Raw genomic sequence first — 25,528 nt, 5'->3', positions numbered from 1 at the left:
AGTAATTTTATTCCTGCTATGAAGTTTTACCTGTAGTCTTAGTTTCCATGTTTGCTGATGTTTAATTGATGTTATTACTGATTTTTATTTGTCTTAACTGTAGCTCACCCTTTTGTGGCATACAATCAATAGTAAAATATGTATTCTTTGCCTGATGTGCAAGTGGTTTGGATACTTACTGGATGCTTACTGGCATGCACACTGTGGAGTGGTTTGTTTTCTGCGGACTTTTCTGATAGATTTCCCTATGGGTTTTACATTGTTGTGTGTACTGTATTATTTTGTGTTCAGCTACTTTTTGTTTGTTTGTGCCTGCTTAGTGTTAAAGCTTCCAGGTCCTGACACTTCTGCCATACTCAAAATAACAGGGTAATAATGAGTTATCAAGGTGGAAGATTGAATTATTCACCCCTGTGGGAACATACTGTACTTTGGTTTTGGAGTGATCCTATTTCTCAGTTCAGAAAACAACTCAATCCCCCTCCAAAACACTTAGCAGAGTTTCTGAAGACACAATAGATACTTTATCTAGATTGGAAAGAATTCAATGCCTATAAACTTCACATGTCTTAAAGAAAATCAAAACAGAGTTGTACTTTATTGTAGCCATCTTTGATTAGCTAGAGTAGTCTCAAATTCTAAACATCTTTTTATACAGTACATGTTGTCAATTATAAGTGTCAAAATCACTACTATGTAAAAGATTTTAATTTTCCTTCTAGTTTCTAGTCTTCATCATGTTTGTTTTGGAGATTTTCTTTTCTCTGTAGGTGCAGGCAACTCACCTTTTGAATTTAAATGAAAACTTCCATTTAAATGTAACTTTAGGAGCTGATTTTCTAATGTAAAGGTGTCATTTTCTTTTGTGTTACATAATCATGAAAACTGGCTACTCTATTCTGATTATATAGCTTCTGAATTTATGGTCCTGATGCATACCTAGTATTCTGAAAGATCCAGCTGCCATGCTAAGCACATTGGGAAAATAATTCTTCCAATGATACTGGCAAGCCATAAATACTAACAGGAAAAGTATTTATTCAGTCTTTTTTTTTTTTTTCCCCTGTCTCTTATTTTGTAAATTACAACTTAAATTTTATAAAAGTTTCATTCCTGATTCACTTAGTTGGACAGATAAATTAGTTGCTTGACCTTGACTCTGTTATACAAATAAATTAATGTATATGAAACTGATTCATTCACCTTGAAGCCAAAGGTGTACCTGTAGTCTTCTGCAATGATGCTAAGTTGCCTTCTTTTATTAAATTTGGATTTGTGCAAATATTTCCGTTGATCGTATTTGCTCAGTTGAAACTACAGCTGAGGAAACAGCTGTAAATATACAGAGCAGAGTTAATATAGTTCTCTGAGAAACCTAAAGAAGAGAAGATGAGAGAGAAAAATCTTCATTTGAGTTTCCTTTCTCGGGCCACGGTCAGTGCAGAAGATGGCAGTGCTGGTCCTCTCCCCCTTCTACTGTTTGTGCTACATTTGCCCTTGTGCCTGCACAGCACATTGGGGAATTTATCTGAGGCAAACCATGAAAATAATGGTTAATTTTAAAACATCAACTGTGTAATCCGGGGCTTAGTGCACCTTAAAAAAGACCTGTGCCAGCACAAAGGAATTGGGTAGCAGCATGGGAGCAGTGCTTGGGAATTGGTGAAATGGCTTTGAGACTCAGCACCACGTTGGGCTGCCTTATGGTTTCCGTAAAGCTGAGGTTTCCTGGTCTGTGGTTTCACAGTGAAGTTAAGCTGAATGAAGCTCTTCCTGTATCAGAAAGAGCAGCTCTTCTCTCCTTTCCTTACATGACTGTGTGTTACTGATAAATTTTGTGTGCCAGCGCTCATGCTATTGCAGCCGTGCAGCCTCGGTCAGATTAGGGAACAGATGCTAATTCTAACAAATGTTTCAGGTACTTGCTTCCAACAAAATGTGCACCTGCATGACTGGTGGCGCTACTGTGAGCGGGAGCATGGGCAGAGAAGTCGTCACAGCTGGTAGATCGCTCTCCCATCAATAGCAGAACAGATTTAGTTTGGGTTACTTGAATTTTGAATCTATACTTTGAATCTCTGAAGTCCAGTACTGGTTGAAATGATCAGAGAGTATAAAGTATCATCTGTAGTGTATTTAATGAAGCCTTTGACATTAAATGGACTTCTGGAAGTCTACGTGAGAGCTGCGATGTGTGAGATCGGTGGTAGCTCTTCCTTACACATTGTCAAATTCTCCTCTGGAGATGTCAATTGTATTTATGTTTCAGAGCATCTTTGTGCATGGCGTAATAAGGCAAAACTAGGTAGCTGAGTGGATGCCTTTTTTTAATAGTAAGCACAATTGAAACAACTGTGGGTTTTCTTAACTTCTAAAAATTGTTCTGTTGCCCTGTGAAAACCTTATCATGCTCTCCTAGAAAAGATCTGCACAGGAATATGCAGTTAAATATTTACAATGTTTCTTTCTTTCTACATGACAAATCCCATACAGGAATAGCATGTTGCCCAGCAGGAGATCGAGTTTGTTTTGTTTTTGTTTAGATGATCACTGGCATTTAATGAATAACTTTTAACAGCTGCACAGTTCATTTTGAGATGGCGCATAATTAATGTGTGAGTATAATAATTCTCCTTTATATCACCTTCCTGAGAAAGCTCCAAGGGTTTATAACAACATTTTGTACTTGTAAGGAGCTTTTATCCTCATGCTTGCTCGATGTTACTAAATTGTGTTTGTATGCTTTGCCTGATTTGGCAAGAGATAATAGTATTGCACTAGTTTACGTCAGGACCTGGAGATGCATCCAATGGAAACTGCATCAGGATGCAGAGGGGAAAATGTAATGTTTTGTGTTAGAATATATCACAGATACAAACTCCTGAAAGGGCAGGTCAAGCTGTCCATTTACGGCAAGCCTGAGAACACTTTCCCACAATGGTGCCTGTCTGATTGTGGTATGCTACTGAATGAAACAAGTATCTAGTGGATTTTCTTGCAAACTCCTGGTGTTTTGGGGATGCCTTTGTTGTAGACATAGGGAGCCCTTCACGTGTCACGGTGCGATGCTTCCATGGCCCTGCACTCAGACTCTACTTCATTTGTTGCTGACAGGGAGAAGCAGCAGTTAGTAGTGGTCCAGCTACTCTACCCCTAAATGCAGTAGTAGACAATTCAGTTTTGTGAGTGTAGCCTGCACCATTACCTGTCCCAAAAATCTGAGTACTCTGAGACTCTTCAGAATAAAGATTCTTAGTGCTGATATACCACGTATTTTTACAATCAGAGCTCTTTTAGATACTCCTCTGAATCTCCACAAAGCGAGGCATATAACACTCCATTATATATTGATTCTCATTGCTGCACTTTGTAAACTGTGTGAAAGGAAGTTTTACCGAGGTGAAATTCTGGTTATAATTTAAGGACTTCAGGAACTAGGACTGTAGGCTTGGGCCTGTGTCTGTGCCTCAGCTGATGTGCTGAATAATTTGGAATGAGACAAGAAATAGCTTCGTTGAGATTTAAAATTAATCCTGTTCTCTGGGGTATACTTGTAGAACTGTTTTATTTAGCTATTTTTAGCATTAACTTTCATAATATTAATGTTTTTGCCTTTGTTCCACCAGCTGTTAGTCCAAATGCCAACACTGTGGTAAAGTTACACTGGATCTTTGTCAAGCCTCAGAGCCCAAAGCTTTATGTCACAGAAAAAGAAACCAGGGTTATTTCATCTCTTAAACAGAAATTTTTACGCTGTGAAAACAGGATGGGAATGCACACAATTCTTGAGACTAAGCAATTCAAGGAGGTCTCCATTATTCATTGAGAAGTTCTGCTACTTTGGTAGGGGCATCTTAATTAATCTTTCAGGGGCAGCTTTTTGTATAAGAAAAGTTTGTTTCAGGTCTTGAAGACAAACTGAAGGGGAAATTGTATGTGATTTCCATAGTGAGGGTTTGACATAGCCTGGCAAAAGCCATATTATGGCTGAAGAACCAGCTGTTTAAATTATACACAATTACAGGACTCTGTGCCTGAAAAGAAGGTCACTTCAGATCCCAAAACTGATGCCACAAGTGGCATTTCTAGTCAAAGGCAGAGTTACGTCCCTAGGGAAAGATTTTTAAAGATAGGCTAGTGATGCAAAAGTAGCAAGAATCTTTTCACTTAAACATGATAGTGATGGGAATGCTACATAACTGATTTGTTCTCGAAGCTCACACTTTGAGAATGAACGTGTCACTATCATTCTTACATCTTGATTCCCACCTTGTCCCTCTGGATGTATAATTACTTTCCTAGATGAGGTTGTGTATGGGTCTTTCCAGTCTGAACAATAATAGTATCCTTAGCAGGCTTTGAAAATAAGGGTTCTCAAACTCTTACTCCTCAGCCTTTTAAAACTAGTTTTTCATGGCTGTCACAGTCACTGCAGTTCTTGAAGTCGCTCCTCTCTCCATGAATGGCTTTTCTGGTATCATGGAGACACTTGTTGATGAGATGGAGTCTTTCCCATTGAATATTAATTCCCTGTAGCCTATCAGATGAACACCTCTGTCTACGGAAGAAAAATGTCTTTCTGCTTCATGAGTCATAATAAAACAAAATGAGAAAAGAGACAAAGAACCACTTGGAAACTTCTGCTGAATCTCTTAGATACATCTGTCTGAGGCATGCTTTATTGTTGCTGGCTGGTACTTTTATGCAAGCAGGAAAATATGCCCGGTATTTTATATCCATGTTATTCTTTGAATGGACTCTTGATGATGCAGGTATTCTTATTTAAAGTCTACCTTTTAGCTTCTTTTGCATTCAAATAAATTTTCTGTGTGTTTCTTTTTGCAAAGCACTAGCCTACGAAGGGTTAATGTTGGAGAATAAAAATATCAAGCTCTGGATATATTCCTCCATATCCTGGTAGCGTTTGTTTCAGGAGCAGTTTTCTTTATTCCATGTTGTTGCATGGCTGTGGGTTCTGAGGATGTGTACAACTCTCGTGTGCAGATTAGCTGAGTCATTCCTTGTCAGTCCTATCAATTCACAGCAGGACCAAGGGGAATTGCAATGCTTTCTTCAACTTTTTTCCGACAATAGTTAACATCTTGCCCATCTACCCCTCGCATGCTGATGGATTTTTAGATACCTACCCCTTTCCTAGCAGACCCTACAGATAGACAGTACTTATCATTGTATAATTCCAAAATTAGACACTCTTTATTTACAGAAACACACTACAGTGTGATTTTAGTCCCCGTGTTTCTCTGTGATTCCTTCTTTCCTATTCTTCCACTGTTCTTTACCATAGCATAAGAAAGTCAGGTTCAGGCTGTGTGTAAGCAGGGATAAATGAACTGACATGAATGGAATTGTGTCATTTTAAGTGTGTATGAATCCAAGCTGAGTCTAGTAACTAGGGGTCTTGCTTTATTGACTTTATCTACCTAGAGTAGCCAGGAAGGTATTCGTAGGTCTTCAGACCTTTTTTTTTTTTTAAACTTACATTTTCTGTAAGACTATATAAAAAATGTGACCAGCATCACCAAATCAAAATAATGTATAATGATGAAGAAAGACTGAAGGCTCAAAGAGCGTAGTCTTACATTCTTTCTATTGGGGGTGAAAAAAAAGTCATTTATCCATTCTTCTTGTCCCTTCCATTTTTCAGTAATCATTCAGTTTAAGAGAATTTTTCTGGCTTTGCAAATAAGTCAATGCAGACATTTTTTTCCTAAGGCATTTTTCTCATAGGTTTTTAAAGTTAAGTCTTACACTTGATGGTGAAAAAAAAAAACTTAGGAATTTTTTTTTTCTTTCCACAGTGTATCTTAAATCAGAATGATATAATTTGGTTTTATATTTTTAAATGTGAATGCACTGTAACTTTGAATAAAGTTGCAGCAGCTGCCACAGGGTTTTCTGTGGCAGTCCAGGAGCATGAGGAAGGGTATAAGCAGAATGTCTTGGAGCCCCTGTTTTTTTACTTACGAGAGTAGCTTTACGTACAAATTGTCAATTATGTCCCTGACTTTTTTTGTATATGAGTATAGCTTTGTACACAAATTGTCAATTATGCCCCTGCTAAAAAGCTTTGAGCCTACGTTTCTTAAAGTAAAAACAGTGAATTAATTTGGGTAGGTATCAATTAGTTTTACCCCCCTGATGACTATTGTTGAACAACAAAGAACAACATTAAGCACTGGAGCCATCAGTTTATGCTCAGATTGAATAGTTATTCAGAGCTGCCTGTGTAACTCCAACACATTTCTCTTTACCAGCTGGAGAAGAGCAGGAAAGTTGGATTCAAGCTGAGTTGAAGCATTGATAACTCAATTGATACAAACAGAGCTGCACAGTAGGAGAGGTACTGTTGCACTCAGTAATACCAATACATTTTGTTTGCAAGGGGTTATGTCTGCAAAATGGGATGATTTGCTGTTTGCCTGTACTTCGTGAGAAGTGCACCTCACCAGTTTGTGGTCTGGCTTTCCAAAGTAGTATATACTCTATTTATTTCCCGCCCCGCCCTTTTCCTTTTTCTTTTTTCCTTTGTTCCCTGCCGTCCCCCCCGCCCAGTGAAATTGCTTGGTAAATTCTGTTACCAAGAGTATATTGAGAAGGCTAGACTAGGGACAGTAAGGAAATGCTTTAAAAATGCTAACTATGTTTTTGTTGTAAGTATGAATTGATTGTATTGTCTGTGACAGAATAAACATATGTAAAAGAGAAATGTGAAGGGCATCTGCTTTAATATACATATTTACATGGTAATATTACTTACTTTGTTTTGCAGGCCTGGAGATAAAAATGCTGGCTTTAAAGGAAGAAACAGAAAAGATGCCATTTTCACTGCTGAAATTGTAACTGAGCTTTTTGAGGAGGAGGAGGATTTATGTCCATATTAAATAGCAAAACATGAGTCACAGCCTCATTGCTGCTAGCACCAAAATTCTTCTGTTATAAACAGTTAATCTCCTTTATGTAATTTCATTTTAAAGCTCAGGATTAGGGTATCTGTTTTTCTGCCATTTTGAGAGCTAGAAGTTATTTAGGGTATAGTCTTCAGGTCAAGATTTATTTTTATTTTTGCTTTTCACAACTACAGTAAGTGCTAACTGCTAAATCAATGAAGAAAAGAATGATGGCTACTTAAAAGTAAACTGCTTCTTTAGCACAGGTTTTAACCCAAGAGTATGTCTATTTCTCTTGTTCTTATCACCATGTAAGGCCAACTGTAAGTGCATTTTAAGGATTACTTGTAACAGCTTTTGAATCTTGCATGCCTGTTGTATTACACACAAAGAAAATACTCACACCATAAGTTTGTAGTAAATGGAAAAATCAACTCTTAAGGGCAGATAAATATACTTGCACTTTCATCACTTAAACTGTCCCACCTACTTGAAAGCGATGTGTTAGAAAGTAGATAGATCAATAAAATTAATACTCAGATCTTTGTATCTTACTTATTGCCAATTCTGAAGGCTTTAAGTACTTACGTTTCCAGTGCATCATCTTACTTTCCGATTAAATGGAGAGGATTACTTATTTTTTTTTTTCATAGAATCAGAGAATGGTTTAGGTTGGAAGGGACCTTAAAGATCATCAAGTTCCAGTCCCCCTGCCATGGGCAGGGACACCTTCCACTAGACCAGGTTTCTCAAAGCCCCGTCCAGCCTGGCCTTGAGCACCTCCAGGGATGGGGCATCCACAGCTTCTCTGGGCAACCTGTTCCAGTGCCTCACTACCCTCATAGAGGAAAAATTTCTTCCTGATATCCAGTCTAAATCTATCCTCTTCCGGTTTGAAGCCACTACCCCTTGTCCTATCACTACGTGCCCTTGTAAAAAGTCCCTCTTCAGCTTTCTTATAGGCCTCCTTTAGATACTGGAAGGCTGCTATAAGTTCTCCCCAGAGCCTTCTCTTCTCCAGGCTGAACAACCCCAACTCTCTCAGGCTGTCCTCATAGCATAGGTCCTCCCACCCTCTGATCATCTTCGTGGCTCTGCTCTAGGCTTCCTCCAACAGGTCCACATCCTGAGAGCCCCAGAGCTGGATGTAGTACTCCAGGTGGGGTCTCATGAGACTGGAGTAGAGGGGCAGAATCACCTCCCGCAACCTGCTGGCCACGCTTCTTTTGTTGTAGCCCAGGATACAGTTGTTCTTCTGGGCTGCAAGCACGCATTGCCAGCTCATGTTGAGCTTCTCGTCCACCAGCACCCCCAAGTTCTTCTCCTAAGGGTTGCTCTCAAGCGATTCTTTGCCCAGCCTGTATTTGTGCTTGGGATTGCCCCAACCCGGGTGCAGGACCTTGGCCTTGTTGAACTTCATGAGGTTGGCCCGGGCCCACCTCTCAAACCTGTCAAGGTCCCTCTGGATTGCATCCCTTCCCTCCAGGGTGTTGACTGTGCCACACAGCTTGATGTCCTTAGCAAACTTGCTGAGGGTGCACTCAACCCCACTGTCCATGCTGCCGACAAAGATGTTGACTAGCACTGGTTCCAGTACTGACCCCTGAGGAACGCCACTTGTCACTGGTCGCCACTTGGACATTGAGCCGTTGACCGCAACTCTTTGAGTGTGACCATCCAGCCAGTTCCTTATCCACTGAGTGGTCCATCCATCAAATCTGTGTCTCCCAATTTAGAGACAAGGATGTGATGTGGGACAGTGTCAAACGCTTTGCATAAGTCCATGTAGATGACATTGGTTTTTTTTAAAAGGAAGAATTGGAAAGTGGCAGCTTTTGGATCTGTTGTGTATAATACCTGACACCTTTAAGACCCATGAGTTGAAGACGGTTCTAAGTACATTTTCGTACTTTTTAGGTCATTTGAGGTGTTCGTGACTCATTTTACATGCTTTTTGGTGAAGGATGCAATTGCTAGGGTTTTTTTTTAATTCTGTTGCTCCCCCTTTTGGAGTCCAACATACATAAGACTGACTTTATTTTTCCCCAAATGCTATTCCTTCCCTTGCAAGTGCATACATTTTACTTTCCTTTTGTTTGCCATCATCCCTATGGTTGAGGGTTTGCCTTAAGCTCGTTATCTTCAGGGACTACACACTTAATAGCAGTTGAGATGGTTTGTGTGACACCTGGAAGGACTGTGTTGGCCCTGTGGTACTCATACAGAACTTTGGAGTTCTGGATGCACTGAAATAACATTGACATTCTAAGCACTGTGTGCTGTTTTTAGGATAAATTCTACCCGTAGATATCCATTTGCATGGATACCATACCAGCTACCTAATAAAAGTATTATTCATTAAAATAATACATTGTGTTAATATTCCACAATGAGTTTAGACCAAAAATTTACTGCCCCACACCTTTAGTGACAGTTAATTCTGTTCCTTTTCAGTAACAAACTAAAGGGGGGGGGTATTTGTGTGGGGTGTGTGTGGAAGTGGTGTGTAAATGGTATTGTATCAATAGTTGCCTTTTACTGAAATTTTTATTTTTCCACGTTACTTTTGCTTCCATAGAAGGATATTGATACTAACATAGTAAATAGATAAGCCAGATATTCTGATGGTTAACACTGGTGTGCTGTGAAGGATCTATGCAGTTGAGTGTATTTGACATGCATTCAAAGGAAAGAGATATTCTTTTCTTCCAGAGATGATTCTGAACTAATTTTAGTAAAAGTGGGTGGAATTACTGGTAAATGCTTTATTTATTCTTTCCATTGCAGAATGTCAGACTCTTCTTGGGATAATTGTACCGTTAGAAATAATTTAAAATATGAGTATGTGAGGAAAAAATAGTCTAACAAAAGGCTGTTTAAGATCACTGTAGTAATTTTGAAGGTAGGGAACGTTATTGGGGTTATAATTACCGAAACCTAGTTGGGTAGGCAGGAGGATTCTGATGGTGTGCTCATAATGATTTTAACAGGAATGTAAATACAGATGAATTATCTATATACATAATACTAATTTATCTGCTGTTTGAAATTATTCTGCCAGAGAACTGGAAATTTGCAAAGACTTGTGTCATCACTTCAATTTGTTTATTATGTTAATTGTATTATCTGGTTTGATTATCTGTCCACTCCAAGCTGTATGCCATCAATGGAACAAATCTCATATTTCTGAGAGACATGACTCTGACTCTTTCTTCATTTTAATTAAGTAGCTGAATTGCATCCTACTTTCCAAAGTGAACATGAATCAAGCAAAGCACTTTTTTGTTTGACAGAATGTGAATCAGCAACAGCTTGGAATTGAAGTAATTTTTAGTTATTTGCATGTTTACCTCGGGAATCTGATTTTGATCTATGGTTGCTTCTGATGGATGAGGAAACAATACTAGAGTTAGCTGACATTGTATTGCTGATGCATCTAGCTGCTTCAGTCTGACGTAGATGTCCAGTACTACTTGAAAATGTTTGAATAATGAACAGAAGGCGAGCAAGCAAGGCTTTCCAATTCTGAGCTGTCTAAAAGCTAGCTTATATGAGGAGTAATTTCACAGTTATGTGTTCGTTTTCTAATTATTTTTTTTCTTTTGAGTCACCAGGCCTTTTGAGTATGACAGCAATAATTTGGTAGAAATTTAGTGTTAACTGTTTGAAGTCATTCTGAGGTCACAGTCGGATTTTCTTGCTTGGGAAAAAAAGAGCTGCTTGTAGAGCTAAGGTTTCAAAAGAGTTTTTAAAATGTCAGATATATTTTTTCAGTGCTCACGATTTTACTCCCATATTTTTCAAACTGAAACATGAGTTCAGCTTAGATTATTGTATATGATATCTGTCTATTTACAATATCCCTATAGGTGTATTTCTATCCCTATAGATACATAAATATATTTCTCTTGCATATGGGGGGAAATGCTGTGAGCAATAGCTTCAAACCCTTGGGTTCAATCTCTATCCTTTTTTTATTTTTCTTTTCTGGTGGCTTTTCATTCATTCACTGTACTCATACACTGTACTTCCATTCACTCTGTATTTAGCATTTTTTACAACGTTTCTACTCGTCTTTTGCATTTATTTTTTTTTGATCCATTCTTTGTAATTTTGAAAATGAATGGTCAACTCATGTACAAAGTATGTTTAATGTACCATTTGTCTATGTTACAGTGGTCGAGGCAGCAACTTAGGTTTTGTTGTTATGGATCTTATAAGCCTATTCTAAAACATCAGAATGTTTTGGAAGATGGCTCAAAAGTCCTACTTGTACTTTAAGTCTTAGAAGGTTATGGTTATTTCAGTCTTTTACCATGGTCTTCAATATAAAATAAACTCTTGTTACACAGAAAAGGCTTTTTTTATGAAGCAATGCAGATATAGAGAAATAGATCAGTAACAGTTGCTTTCCTGATCTTTCATGTGCTTTTCCTAATGGCATGCAGAGGAATTCCTCATGGAAATAGCGTAGTGTATTTCAGTTTTAAATGACTCATAGCAATGGTTGAGGTGAAGGGAAGTGATATCTTCTCTTAGAGCAGTCAATAAATCTTGACAAAATAGACAATTTTTTTTAGACCTGTGAGTCCATTTTCTAAAGGAGAGGTTGAAATGTACAGATACTGCTTTCTGGATCAGGAATCTTTAAATATTTTTGAGAAGATCCTCATCAACTTCCACAACTATTGAAACAGAGTTGTTGTTAAAAAAAAAAAAAGGGAATGGATACAAGATGGAATATGTTACGATACGAAAGGATGAGAATGTATGATGGAAAGACACACAGATAAGTAATAAAGTGGGAGCTTTTGGATCTATTGTGTATAATTATACACAATATACACTTATAAGACCCATGAGTTGAAGAAGACTAAGTAGATTTTAATACTTGCTAGGTCATTTGAAGTGTTCATCTCTTTCATGCCACAAATAGCTAACCTTGTGGATGAAATACACTGATACAAAAAATAAGATGGGAGAATTAAAAGAGATCCTGTGTCTAAATTAGACTATAAGATAAATTTAGGTCACCAGCAGTAATTTATCCTTCTAGAATTTGGTTAGCATCTGTGATTATTTTTTTTCCTCTCATTTTCTGTGTGAAAAAATTACAGGCCTCGTACTTTATCAGAAGACTTCTTATATCATATAATGCATGCTGTGAAATGACAAATCTTATTGAAAGTGAAAATTATAAATTCTGTGAGGGAATGAGGACTAGGCAGAAGGGAAAATAGTATCAGCTACTAGCTCGTTTTTCTTGTATCACCTAGGAACTGGAAATTGCATTAGCTCAATGCTGGGGTGAAAGGACTGGTTTTACTTTTTGAATGTAGACTCAAAATAAAAAAACCACCAAGATGAATTCTACTCAGAGACCATAAAAAACGCAGTATGTGTTATAAGTCATCTAAGGAAGAGGAAACACTTATCTTCTCGGAGATAGTAACGTTGATACTAGATAATATTTGGGAGGAAAAATGTGTTCCTTTGAGGCACTTTTTATAACCTTGAAACTTTTCTTAAAATTCAAAGGAGAGAAGCTCAGTGTTTCCTCATAGTAATTAGTGTCTAACCTCACAGAAACTGATGATAGCATGAACAATGAAGTTATTGTGTTATTATAGTACATTTGTTTTGGCTCAGGAACAGAGAGGAGTGTTTGTATGAATTAGAAATCCTTTTGCTGTTTGATACTTGTTCAGCAAGCAAACAGAAATAAGAAACTTCAGTTGACCAATCTGATCCTGGTAAACAAGGTTACTATGAATACAAAATTACTGTTCAGCTACATGTGGGTTTTCCATTCTTACTGTAATTGCACTAGAATTTTCTTGTGTAATGGTGCGCATTCAGATATGTACTAAGATCAGATTAATTTATTCTTTTTTTAATATAGATTACGTAGACATTATTCAGATGTGCTGTAAAACGACCACAGGCACGTACATCTGAAGTAGAAGATCAGGATGAGAAAGTGGTTTTAAAAATGAGATTTTAATAGAAAGGGGTTACAATGTCAATTGCAAGGAGATGTTCATATGGTATGGCGATATTATCAGGACTTCTGACTTCTTGAAAATAGATATTAATCAGATTCATTTAATTCAATCTTATTTTCAGCAAAATTATAGAAACCTGAAAATAAAAGTTTCTTTTATTTTCTCTGGCTAGACAGGTAACAGAGTGAGGGAAGGGTTAAAGGACAAAGCTGCTTAACGCTTCTTTGGCCCAAACACAGTCTTAAACTTAGGTACAGTCTGGTTTATATCCCTGTTCTAGAATCTTGCATATTACCATAAATGTTATATATGTGAAGGCTTGCATACATAAAAGTTATAGTGTATTAATACATACAGAAAAAGGCCATTGGTTTCTAGGACAATTTAAATTAGTTTAGAGGTTGTTACAAATGATGCCCAGCTAACTGTGACCTTAAGAAGGTTTTCTGACAGGGAAGAAAGTGAAGCATACAGTTTAGGAGCCCCAGTATTGTATTTGAATACATAAGATTGTGTTATAATATATAAAATAGTTAATATGATACATAGAGCTGTAATTATGTATATGTGTGTGTCTAAATGAGTAATGTTTTTTTGAATTCTTGTACTAGTTTTTTTTGAGAAGGAAGACTCTTTTTTTAGCAGTTACTGTACAATGCCAGAAATATAAGCAGTTTGATACATCGGGTATTTGATTTTAAAAATATACCCCAAATATCTCATGTATCTTTACAACTTCAAATCCTAGGGCAAATTGCCACATAAAACATCGTTTTTTGATTCCAGATACCTTTTTTCTTTTTTTTTTTTTTTTGGTCATTTGCAACAGGGTAGAGGATAATGTACAAACAATTTCATCCAGCACTTACATGGCCTATAAAATCTCCCTTGTAATATATAGTTTCAAGGCTGTGTTAATATTTGTACAGCTCATCCTTCTCAGTCTTTGTTCAACTGAGGCTCTTAAAGGAAGTTATTTTAATGGAATGACAGCTCCTTCCAAGGGACTGGGTCTGTTCATAATATACTTAATATATGTCAAATAGATGTTCAGATACTCCTGGTATGTAATTTATGTTTACAGAAGTATACATAAAATGTAAGCATGGATAACATGAAATAAAAGGAAAGTTACTGCTTTACACTAGTGTTAAGCAGTGTTAAGAAAAGTTTGTACTTTTACAGAAAATACCAGGTTGAATTTTATTGGAGTATTCACCTTAAAATGACATGAAAATTACTCTTAAAATCACTCAATATTTGTGATTTCAATAAATACTTTTACTTTCTAGAATTTTTTCCTTTTTTTGTTACCAAAACCCTGAAATTATACAAAGACAAAATTAAGAAATAAAACTTGTAAAAGTGTTAGTTTTTACTTAGCAAGAATAGTATGTAGAAAGCAGTTTAATAAATTGTAAGTCTATGTCTCCCTGTTGGCATAGCAAAGATTGCCATATAAAATTCTTCACAATAAAAGTAAAGAAGCTTCTCTAAGGAAGTCTTATGGGCTAAGCACTTTTATGTTATTTACAGAAATATTTATCTGGATTTCTAGTTTGCCTTGGCAACCATTATATTGTTCAGGAGAACAGAAATCCTGGAAGGAGAATTGCTATTGAATCATTATGTATAGGCTAAATTCTGTCAGATACTGAGCTTTTATATCAATAGGAAATTAAGTTTAGGATTTATGAATCACAGTCATAGAATAGTTTAGGTGGTTGGGGACCTCTGGAGGTAATTTGGTCCAATGCCCTGCTCAAAGCAGGGCTGACTTCCAAGTCTAATGTAATTTGGTGTTAGATCAGGTTGCTCAAGACATTGTCCAGATGAGTTTTGAATGTCTCCAAGGATCTCCCGACCTCTGGGCACCATTTTTCAATGTTTGACAATGTTCTTTGTGAATTTCTTTTTCCTGATACCTAGTTAGTTATTGAATACTTTATGACTTTGTTTTTATCATGTTATTCTAATCCCTCACTCATTGCAGATTTAGACAGCAGAGAACATTTTGGAATCTTGCACAGAAAATAATGTCACTTATGGGGTGTTGAGTTAACACTGTAATGCCCTGCAGCCATCCGTCAGAACTAGGTTCGTAAAACTAAGTTACGCAAAGCATGGACTTCAGTAGTTGATTCAACAATGGCCATTTAGCAAATCATTTTTGCTGAACTTGGTACAGTTAGCCACAGTGTTAAAGAAAAGTCAGTTTATAAACACAGTGCTTTAGTTAGAGCTTGGGTAAACATTGTACCTCAGTCGTCTTTACAATATTGTATTCCGCTCCTGTCATCCTGTTTTGCAGGCTAGTGCAAATGAAGGAGAGAGAGATGTAAATCTATCTTCTCCTTTTCAAACTCCTTTGTGGTAATATTCTCTTGGGGAACATTCAGTGACTAATCTCCTTTCTTCATGCTGTAGAAGGAGCTGTAGTCCTTCATTCCCTTTACAGATAAAAATTTTTCTAATTGAGTACCCAGGGACTTTTTAAAATTTTTTGTTCTTATTTTACAGAACTCGTTTTTAAAAATACTTATAAAATTAAACTCAAATTGGATTTTTAAGCATCTACTTTAATTAGTTACTTTCTATAAATATCAGATATCTTATTGTCTGCCCTGAGCTTGCTAAAAGCTTGCAAACCTGGAAACACCTATCCTGAATATGAGAACCATAGTGTAGTTGTGGTGTGAAGGGACCTCTGGACATACATCTAGTCCACCTCCCTACTCAAAACAGTGTCAATTAGAACAATATTGTTCAGGGTCTCGTCCTGAACTCAAGATTTTGAATCATAAGGATGGGGAGTCCACCACCTGTCTGGGCAATTAATTCCAATGTTTGAGCATCCTGACATTGAAGAACTTTTTTTGGAGGGGTTAAGTGGAGTTTCCTGTGTATTCAGTTTGTGCCTGCTGCCTCTCATCCTGTCACTGGGCACCACTGGGAAGAATCTGCCTCACATCAGGTTTTATACATATTAAATAAGGCCCCCAAGTCTTATCTTCTTTAGACTAAATATCCCTGTTGTATAAGCTTCTGCTCAAATGTTAGATGCTGTAATCCCTTAATCATTTTTGTGGCCCTTCGATGGACTCACTCCCGTCTGTCTATGAGTTTCTTGTGCTGAATGGAAAAGAATGATTGCCTCCCTTGAGCTGTTGGTGATGCTCTTCCTAGTGGGGCCCAGAAAGTCAGCCGTCTTTGCTACAAGGACGCATTGCTGGCTCCTGGTCAGCTTGGTGTCGATTGGAACCTCCAGGTCCTTTTCCCGCCAAGCTGCTTTGCAGTTGGCTGGCCCCCAGCCTGTTCTCCTGCATGGGGTTATTGCTCCACAGCTGCAGGACTTGCATTTCCCACTGTTGAACTTCGTAAGATCCCTGTTGGTTTGTTTCTCCAGCTTGTTGAGACTGTGCAACCATCTGGTCTATCAGTCCCTCCTCCCGGTTTTGTGTCATCTGCACACTACCTGAGGGTGCACCCTGTCCCAGGTCATTAATGAAAACATTAAACAGCATTACAAGCCGTGTAGACCTCTGAGGTAACCCGCCAGTGGCTGGCTGCCTTGCCATTGATCACAGCCCTTTATGCTCTATAGTTCAGCCAGTTTTCAGTCCACATCACTTTCCCTTTATCTAGCATGTACTTCATCAATTTATCTATGAGGATATTACGGGAGATGATGTCAAAGGCCTTGCTAAAATAAGTTAAAGAACTTCCACCATCTAGGCCAGTCATCTCGTTGTAGAAGGCTGTCAAGTTGGTTGGTCAGGCGTGATTTTCCCCTTCACAAATCCAGGCTTGACTACTCCAAATCACTCTTTTGTCCTTTGTATGTTTGTAAATGGTTTCTAGGAGGATGCACTCCAGTCTCAAGGCAGTCTCAAATATAATGTAGACCTCATTTTTATGATGGTAGGAAAAAAAACCCAAGTAAAACCAAAAGTACCAGCTCTTCAGTGAGCCTTGTAGCTAGACCAGGTCTGGTACCACCAGCTGGCTGCGAGCAGCTGGTGTTGCAGTGAGTATTAGAACAGAAGTGTTCAGGCATGAGAGCTTTCCCCCCTGGTTGAGGATTCCCAGCATTGTAAAGTCACTGGGATCTCCTGTAGGATGAACTCAGAAAATGGGGCCTGAATTTTTATATTTAAATGGTATTATCTGTGTGGATTTCACTAGCACAAAAGAGGTTGAGCTAAATTGCTTCTAAGTATAGGGCTCTGCTGAGTTCTTCTGCAGTTATCACTGTTAATAAAGGAGTAGAACCTTCCTTACATTGAGCTTACTGTGACTCTAAAGAAAAGACTTAGCATTTATTTTAATGTATTTATTAGTACAAAAATATCTAAATCTGAGCATTTAGCAATAATTCACTCTAAACCTGAAGTCTTTAATATATAAAGAAAATCTATGGTGCAGCTTCTTTGGTAGAAATAGAAGAAAAATCTTCCGCAGTTGGAAAATTACAGGCTGTGTAGGTGTTGCAATGCCTCCTGCTTCACATTCTTAATTGGCAGCAAGCCAGATCCTGAGCATTTTTGGTTTAAAGGGAAACGCTCCCCGTAGCTTTACATTTCTGACTGGTAAAGTTGGTTGCATTTTTTAGCAGTTAGGATTTCTTCCATCTTGGTACAAACTGAATAAAACTTTGGATAAAACAGCTTCTCCTAGTTCCTTTTGCGTCATTACTGCATAAATCAAAGGTACTCATCTCTTCCTTGCAAGTCGTGTTGTACAAAGTTGTGGGCCTCATCCACCCTCTGACCCTTTTCTGCTCTGGGGGCTCTGGATTTCTCAGTTCTTCTGTAAAGCTTTGTTGGAATTAATATGTGGTACTCAGAGAAATCTGCCATAAACATCAAAGGCTTTAAGATTCATGGCTTTACATCAGCTAATAAAATGGCTTTGAATAAGCAAAAAAATATTGCAAGCTGTAAATAGATAAGTTATTAATCATTAATTTAAGTCCATTTTCAGTAGTTGACAGAATACTGTCCTTTCACTGAGTTTAGAAGTTCACGGGAGACATGTTTTTCTTGAACGAGCTCATGCATGTTTAGCAAATAAGATTGCAGGGATGCTAATATTAAAATCAGTCTAAAAATCTGTACTCTCATCCATTCGTGCTGGTTTTGAATCACATTAAAAAGGGCTTTTTAAGAAAATCCCATTAGCTTAATTGAAAATTAAGATGATGTAACATCAGTAGTAGCCTTAACAGGATTAAAAAACTAAAAAATACTGATACATTTTCTCAGTTGGAATACACACTGTATTTAAAAAAAATACAATATTGGATTAGTAATTTTTTGTATTCCTAAAGTAAGGTAGATCCCAAGAGAAGATAATTGTATTCAAAAAAATACAGGAAATGGCGATTGTTTCTATGCTCTGTCAAGCCTTTTCCTCTTGACTTTGAAATGATGTCTCTTAAATTTGTCCTGTTTTCAGCCTCTTGAGGTTTTTTCAATTAGTATGTTTATTACTACACTCTGGTATTGTGAATTTCAGTGTATTTTTCTTACATCCGTGTTGACCTCCATCCACAGCTGCTCAACATTTTTGTTCGTTTTTTGTTATTGTAACTGTATAGGCACAATAAAGGTGAAGTCTCTGCTCTGGGAGTGATTCCCAGAGTTTGGTCAGCAGGTCAAAATGTTGTAGCCCTGATGACAGCAACGTGTGATAACCTCAGTACAGTGTTCACAGCTTTCCGCTCATGTGTTACTCAGAATGGATGGTAACTCTTCTGTTTGCATTCTTTCTAATATTGGGTTCTTTCTGTCTTTCTGCTATTCAAGGTGAATAGGGTCCATTAAAAAAGACACAACTATATTAATTTCTGGCATTGGTGTAATGTAGCACCTGTTTAGAACAGTCTGCCGTGACTAAGTTTGTGATGGATCCTTCTTGATCACTCTGGAACGTGGGGAAGTAAGAAAGTTTGGTTTTGTCCACAATAAGGTATATTAGGTGCTGTAATCACACAAGAATTTCTAAAGATGGTTCTTCACAAAGAGGGTGGCCGGTCACGGAAGAGGCTCCCCAGGGAAGTGGTGATGGCACCAAGCCTGCCAGAGTTCAAGGAGTGTCTGGATTATGCTCTTGATCGTAGGGTTGAACTTGACGTAGCCTTGCGAGGAGCAGGGAGTTGGACTCGATGATCCTTATTGGTCCCTTCCAACTTCAGATATTCTAGGATTCTATGATAATAACCTGAAGGCCGCACAAGGCTGGGAAATTTCATAGTGACCCAAGCTGCAGGGAGACAGAACACTCCCCGAAAAGGCAGGTCTGGTGGGCAGACCAGGGGAGTAGTGAATGAATTCTCTGTGCTTTGCTTCAGCGTGTAGCTCTTGCTTTACCTACTGCACTGCCTTAGCTGAACCCCCAAGTTTTCTCACTTTTACCCCCCGATTCTCTCCACTATCCCACTGGAGGCAAGTGATCAAGCAGCTGTGTGATGCCAGGCTGCTACTGGGATTGACCCACAAGCCCTGGGAAGCCAAAGCCCACTGAATCGTGACAGCAGAGCCCTCTGCACCAGCTCTTCTGCAAAATGCTCCCCCACTCTGTGGCAGCTGAGCTGTCAGCACCCTATGCCTGCGTTCCCCAACAAAGTGATGCCCAGACGCTCATGGATGCAGCATCTGTGTGTAAACAAGGGATTTATTGACACCTTTGCACAGGGTAAAGCTCCCCAGGGGAATGAATTCGGGAAGAGGGAGGGCAGTTGCGGTTCAGGGGGTAACGTGAGTGAGTCTCTGTTGCAAGGCTCCTGGCAATGGCCCCTTCAGCTGCATCAGATCCCACTGCCCAGAGGTGCTTTTGCTGTGGAGGAAAGGTGCGGCAGCAATTCCCACTGCTGATGGAGCAGTGTGTTCTGCATGTCCAACGACTCAGTTCTGCAGCAGCAGCTTCCCTGGGAGTGTCTTCAGGCCTGAGCCCGTGCCTGAAGAACTGTGCCTCTGCCATAGCATAGCTCTCTGGCCACGTCCTGCTGCTGGTAACAGTGGCCCCTGCCTACTCACAGCTGAGGGAGGCGTACGAGTTGCCTTCCTTCACCCCAAACATCGCCTCAGTCAGGAGGGTACTGTCGGAAGCGTGTGTGAGCTGGAGCTTGCGGCAGTGCCTGGAGGGCAGCACTGTTAGACGGCAGTCTCTCGACTGCGGCACAACCGCCCAGGTGTCTTTTACCGATATCTGCAATGAGCATGTGGTTCTATGTCCAGGTAGGGGCTGGTGCAGAGGGTATGTAGGAGGCTGGGACCCTGGTTTTCCATCAGCTCCTCCTGAGGGTGGTGGCGGAAGCACAGCACGTCCTCTGCCAGCTGCTCCCTCATGCAGGTGCACTGCAGCTCTGCGTAGAGGCTGAACTTCCTCACTGGCATGTCCTCGGTGGTCGTGCCCATCTCCAGGTGGAAGGCATGGCCATGGCGGGGCTTCAGGGGCACAAACAGGCGGTAGACAACATCCTCTTCTTTCCAGTAGGATTTTACAATATTTCTGCTGGGGTATTTTAGTCTGTGATGATTTTAACCAAAGCATTTACTTTTGCTTCTTTCTTATTATGCAAACATGTCCTTATTTTTAAAAACACATTTGTATGTGTTTAACAAAAAAGATTAAATTGTCCTACTTGACTGTACCTAGAATTTTGTTTGATCTTCTGAAAGACATGAATGTTGAGGATAATTTAGATCATTAATGGAACGTGTAAAGGTCTTTTCAGCTTAAATGCTGCAGAAAGGCTTTGCATCTGAACTGTGAATTCCCTAATATACTTCAGGGGCAGGACAAAATTGGAGGGTGGTTTTGCGAATCTACTGTCCTGTGACCAATTTATATACCTAGTCCCCTTCCTGAGGTCGTATTTTTCACTAAGAAAACTTGGAATGATGACGGGATGGGGAGTGGTATATGGAAATTTTTAAAATTAGTTTTACTAGGAATTTCTTTTAAAATGATGTGTATAATCATATTCCATATTTAATTGTAATGTCACACTAAGAAAAATGCTTTCACGTGTACAATTGAGCTTTGCGTGCTTGTTTAAAAATGAGCTGCTTAGCTGTTGGAACAAGTGTGAATTTATTTCGCAAAATGGATTTTATGCATTTCAACAGGAAAGAGGATGTGTTGATGTTTAGTTTTAGTTTTAAATTTGACATCCAGATCCTTTCCGATTCTGTTCTAGAAGTTAATCCACTTGGGTAGTTTTTCTTTTCATCTCATTGTGCCTTTTCTTCATTGCTGCCTACCGTTTCCCTGCTGTCCTCCTTTTTTTGGTTTTGTTTCCTTTTTCAATTGTGGGATAGCATTGAGAGAGACAGGATAAGGAGAAAGGTACAAAATCTGCAATCTAACCAAGTTTTTGCATCTTCCTTTAATCACATTTGTCAATATACATCTGATTATACCTGACTGTTTACCCTACAAAAGCAAAAAAAAGGTAGATTTCTGCTAAAATGTTGTATGTCGAGTGTATTCATTTGTATCTTCTATTTGTCCCCTTCTTATGCTTTATCACCCGTATTGTTATAATATAAAAGCTTTGACAAAACCACTGCCTTGATCATCCAGTTTTAAAAGATATTTCAAATCTTATATATTTTTTTTCCAAAGCTACACTAAAAATTAGAACATTCCATATTAAAAATGATACATAATCTCTTATGGTTGATTTTTTTAATGTTGTTTTCTGCTACATATTATATAAAAAAGGTAATACCTCTCGACTTACTATATGAATAACCCGTGTAGTGTGGATTTTTTTTGTTTTTTTTTTAATGAAAGCTGTGAACTTGTAAACACAGTAGAGAGTAATGTGTTGCACGTATATATTTTTGTAAGTTCTGGCCAGGATATCCAAGGAACAAGTGTGGTGGCAAATCTTCCAGTCCTGATGCGACAGAATCCTGCAGAAACACTTCGTCGGGTTTTACCAAAAATCAGAGTAAGTTGCATGTAATGAGGTTTGACTGTGTCTTTTTCTGCCAGTATAAGTATTTCAACAAAGGCAAAAACATCCCACTTCCATTCACTCTCCAGGATAGGTATGTCCAGTAGATCTTCCACATTAATTCACTGAATTTACAAAGTATTGTGGGTATTATATATAAAAAGCAGAATTAATACTATTTACATATTCTAAAGGTTTACCAGTGTTTTGACAGCTTTTTGAGAACTCCTTTTGAGGACCAGCCAGTCATAATGGTTCATTTTGATGTTCTCAGTCTCCTTCCATCCAAACATTTAGATTTTCATGCTGCTATCCAGAAAAGTATACTTTGCATTTAGCTGTCTGAAGTTTCATGTGCTGCCCTCCACGCTTTTAGTAAGTCACTGCGAGCTGTGGTAGATGCATGCCGGCCACGTAATGTTATATAGTCATTTCGTATGCAGATATGTACGTATAAAGAATATTTGGGTTGTTTAATCTTAATGTTTGATCTTAAAGGTCTTTTCCAACCTAAACGATTCTATGATTTAACCTGGAAGAGAGAAGTCTCCGGGGACACCTTATTGTGGTCTTTCAAGACTTCAATAGTCTTACAAGGAAGATGGGGCAAACTTTTTAGTAGGGCCTGTTGCGATGGGACAAGGGGTAATGGCTTTAAGCTAAAACAGGGTAGATTTAGACTAGATATAAGGAAGACATTTTTTACACTGAGGATGGTGAAACATGGGCCCAGGTTGCCCAGAGAGGTGGGAGATGCCCCATCACTGGAGACATTCCAGGTCAGGTTGGACGGGGCTCTGAGCAACCTGATCTAGTTGAAGATGTCCCTGCTCATTGCAGGGGGGGTGGACTAGATGGACTTTAAAGGCCCCTTCCAACCCAAACGATTCTATGATTTTAAGGAAGATAAATATCTCTATTTCCACTCTGCCCCAGGTATTACCCCTTGCCTAGAAGAAGTGAAAAAGTTCGTTTAAGGTGTGGTTTAAGGAGCAGCTTCAGCCAAATAGGAACAAACTGCATCATAAATGCAAATGCAAAGCCTAAGAACTCTAAAGCTAAATAACTCTAATAACTCTATGTAAGGCTACAACAGGAACTAAGACTTTGATTACGTTAGCCTGCCTCTTAGAGTTGTTTTCGGTGATTTTAAAGGCTACCAGTTGCGTGGAAAAATACATTGGGTTTGGCTAGCAAAATATCTGAAAGTTTATTTTGGTAACAGCAAATTTTTGAGTTGTGGTTTTTTTTTTTTTTTTTTTTTCATTAGATCAGTGTGTTGTCAGCCTTCTACTGATGCCATTGACAGTTTTTATGGGATTAAATAGAAGTTTTGATTTAGAACAGTTTCTGGCCTGGAATCATCCAATTTATCATTTTGATATAAACCTGTTTCTAGTTCATACAAATTGTCAGCTAAAGGAACATTATGTTTGTTAGTGGCTGTTTGGCTGTAGTAGCTGTTTTAAAGTATGTGCTCTCAATGGGAAAAGAGATAAAAATCACAAGGGTTTCTTGTAGAAATTTTATTTTCCAGGCATTCAGTTGTGTTCGTAATTTTATGGACAGACTCAGTTTCCCCATATGTTTTTAGAGATAAATTTGACATTTTTGGTATTGTGATTCAGTCATGATTTTACCAGGACACTTCGTAGAATTTAGGGCTTTTTCCCCCCATACAATTTAAAATTCTTTCCCTTTTTAACACAGTTTGCTAACAGGAATGTTATTTTCCTGTTGCAAACAACTAATGCTTAAGAAGAGTATTTAGATCCCTTACTTCAGAAAGACAGAAAGAGTAACTAGTTGCTGACTGAAGCTAAATATGAATTTGATGATCTAAAATGCATTGAACTGAAAGTCTGAGTTACATTAAGAATCTCCTCAGTTACTTTGTCCTCTCTATCTCCAGCACTTTAGGGATGAGAAGAAAAAGTCTTCTGTAGTAGCTGCTGTGTGTTTTCTTGCTATAACTGTATCAGTTTCTCATTGCCAAGTGTAAGAAAGTATATAATTATATTAGTAACAAAGGTGAGGTGTCTGAGTCACATGCTTACGTTACACAGTTTTCCATCTACTGAGGAGATGGTTACCAAATAGTAAAGTGGGCCCATGCGAAAATGATTTTCCCTTAGTTGAGGAGGACCGGGTCAGAGACCACTTGGCCAAGCTGGACGTTCATAAATCCATGGGCCCTGACGGGATGCACCCGCGAGTGCTGAGAGAGCTGGCAGATGTTATCGCTAGACCACTCTCCATTGTCTTTGCAAGGTCATGGGGAACAGGAGAGGTGCCTGAGGACTGGAGGAAGGCTGACATCACTCCAATCTTCAAAAAAGGCAAGAAGGAGGACCCAGGGAACTACAGGCCGGTTAGTCTCACCTCTGTCCCTGGGAAGGTAATGGAGCGACTCATTCTGGATGTCGTCTCCAAACACATAGAGGAACAGGAAGTTATTGGAAGTGGTCAGCATGGATTTACCAAGGGCAAATCATGCCTGACCAATCTGATAGCTTTCTATGATGTTATAACGGGTTGGCTGGATGAGGGGAGAGCCGTAGATGTCATCTACCTTGACCTTAGCAAGGCTTTTGACACTGTCCCCCATAACATCCTCATTAGGAAGCTGAGGAAGTATGGGCTAGACGAGGTGACAGTGAGGTGGATCGAGAGCTGGCTGAGTGACAGAACTCAGAGGGTTGTGATCAGCGGCACAGAGTCCAGTTGGAGGCCTGTAACGAGTGGTGTCCCTCAGGGGTCAATACTTGGACCAATTTTGTTCAATATATTCATTAATGACCTAGATGAGGGGACAGAGTGTATCCTCAGCAAGTTTGCTGATGATACCAAGCTGGGAGGGGTGGCCGACACTCCAGAGGGCTGTGCTGCCATCCAGCGTGACCTGGACAGGCTGGAGAGCTGGGCAGAGAAGAACCTAATGAGGTTCAACAAAAGCAAGTGTAGGGTCCTGCACCTGGGAAGGAAGAATGCCAAACACCAGTATATGTTAGGGGCGGACATGCTGGGAAGCAGCTCTGAGGAGAAGGACCTGGGGGTCCTGGTAGACAGCAAATTATCCATGAGCCAGCAATGTGCCCTTGTCGCCAAGAAGGCCAAGAAGGCATCCTGGGCTGCATAGGGAAGACTGTGGCCAGTAGGTCGAGGGAGGTCATTCTTCCCCTCTACTCTGCACCGGTGAGGCCACAACTGGAGTACTCTGTCCAGTTTTGGGCTCCCCAGTTCAAGAGGGACAGGGAACTACTGGAGCGAGTCAGCGTAGGGCAACCAAGATGATTATGGGACTGGAGCACCTCCCTTATGAGGAAAGGCTGAAAGAGCTGGGACTCTTTAGCCTGGAGAAGAGAAGGTTGAGGGGGGACCTGATTAATGTTTACAAGTATCTAAAGGGTGGGTTTAAGGAGGACGGAGCCAGGCTCTTTTCAATGGTTCCCAGCAACAGGACAAGGGGCAATGGGCACAAGCTAGAACATAGGAAGTTCCGTTCAAATACACGGAAAAACTTCTTTACAGTGAGGGTGACAGAGCACTGGAACAGGCTGCCCAGGGAGGTTGTGGAGTCCCCTTCTCTGGAGATTTTCAAGACCCGCCTGGATGCTGTCCTGAGTAATGTGCTTTAGGCAATCCTG

At 39.2% G+C, this 25,528-nt stretch overlaps 1 protein-coding gene across 2 annotated transcripts in view; it reads left to right on the top strand.

The window, feature by feature from the left end:
- Window positions 1-25,528, top strand: part of PPP4R4 (protein phosphatase 4 regulatory subunit 4) — a 71,530-nt gene that overhangs the window by 4,827 nt on the left and 41,175 nt on the right. For both annotated transcript variants that reach the window (XM_074584124.1, XM_074584123.1), the window contains exon 3: window positions 21,773-21,875. In XM_074584124.1, the coding sequence (XP_074440225.1) occupies window positions 21,773-21,875 (103 nt within the window). The remainder of the gene's footprint in view (window positions 1-21,772; window positions 21,876-25,528) is intronic.

The sequence above is a fragment of the Larus michahellis genome, chromosome 4 (assembly GCF_964199755.1).
Source record: "Larus michahellis chromosome 4, bLarMic1.1, whole genome shotgun sequence".
In the NCBI taxonomy this organism is placed as follows: Eukaryota; Metazoa; Chordata; class Aves; order Charadriiformes; family Laridae; genus Larus; species Larus michahellis.
This window is presented reverse-complemented; position numbering and strand designations above follow the sequence as displayed.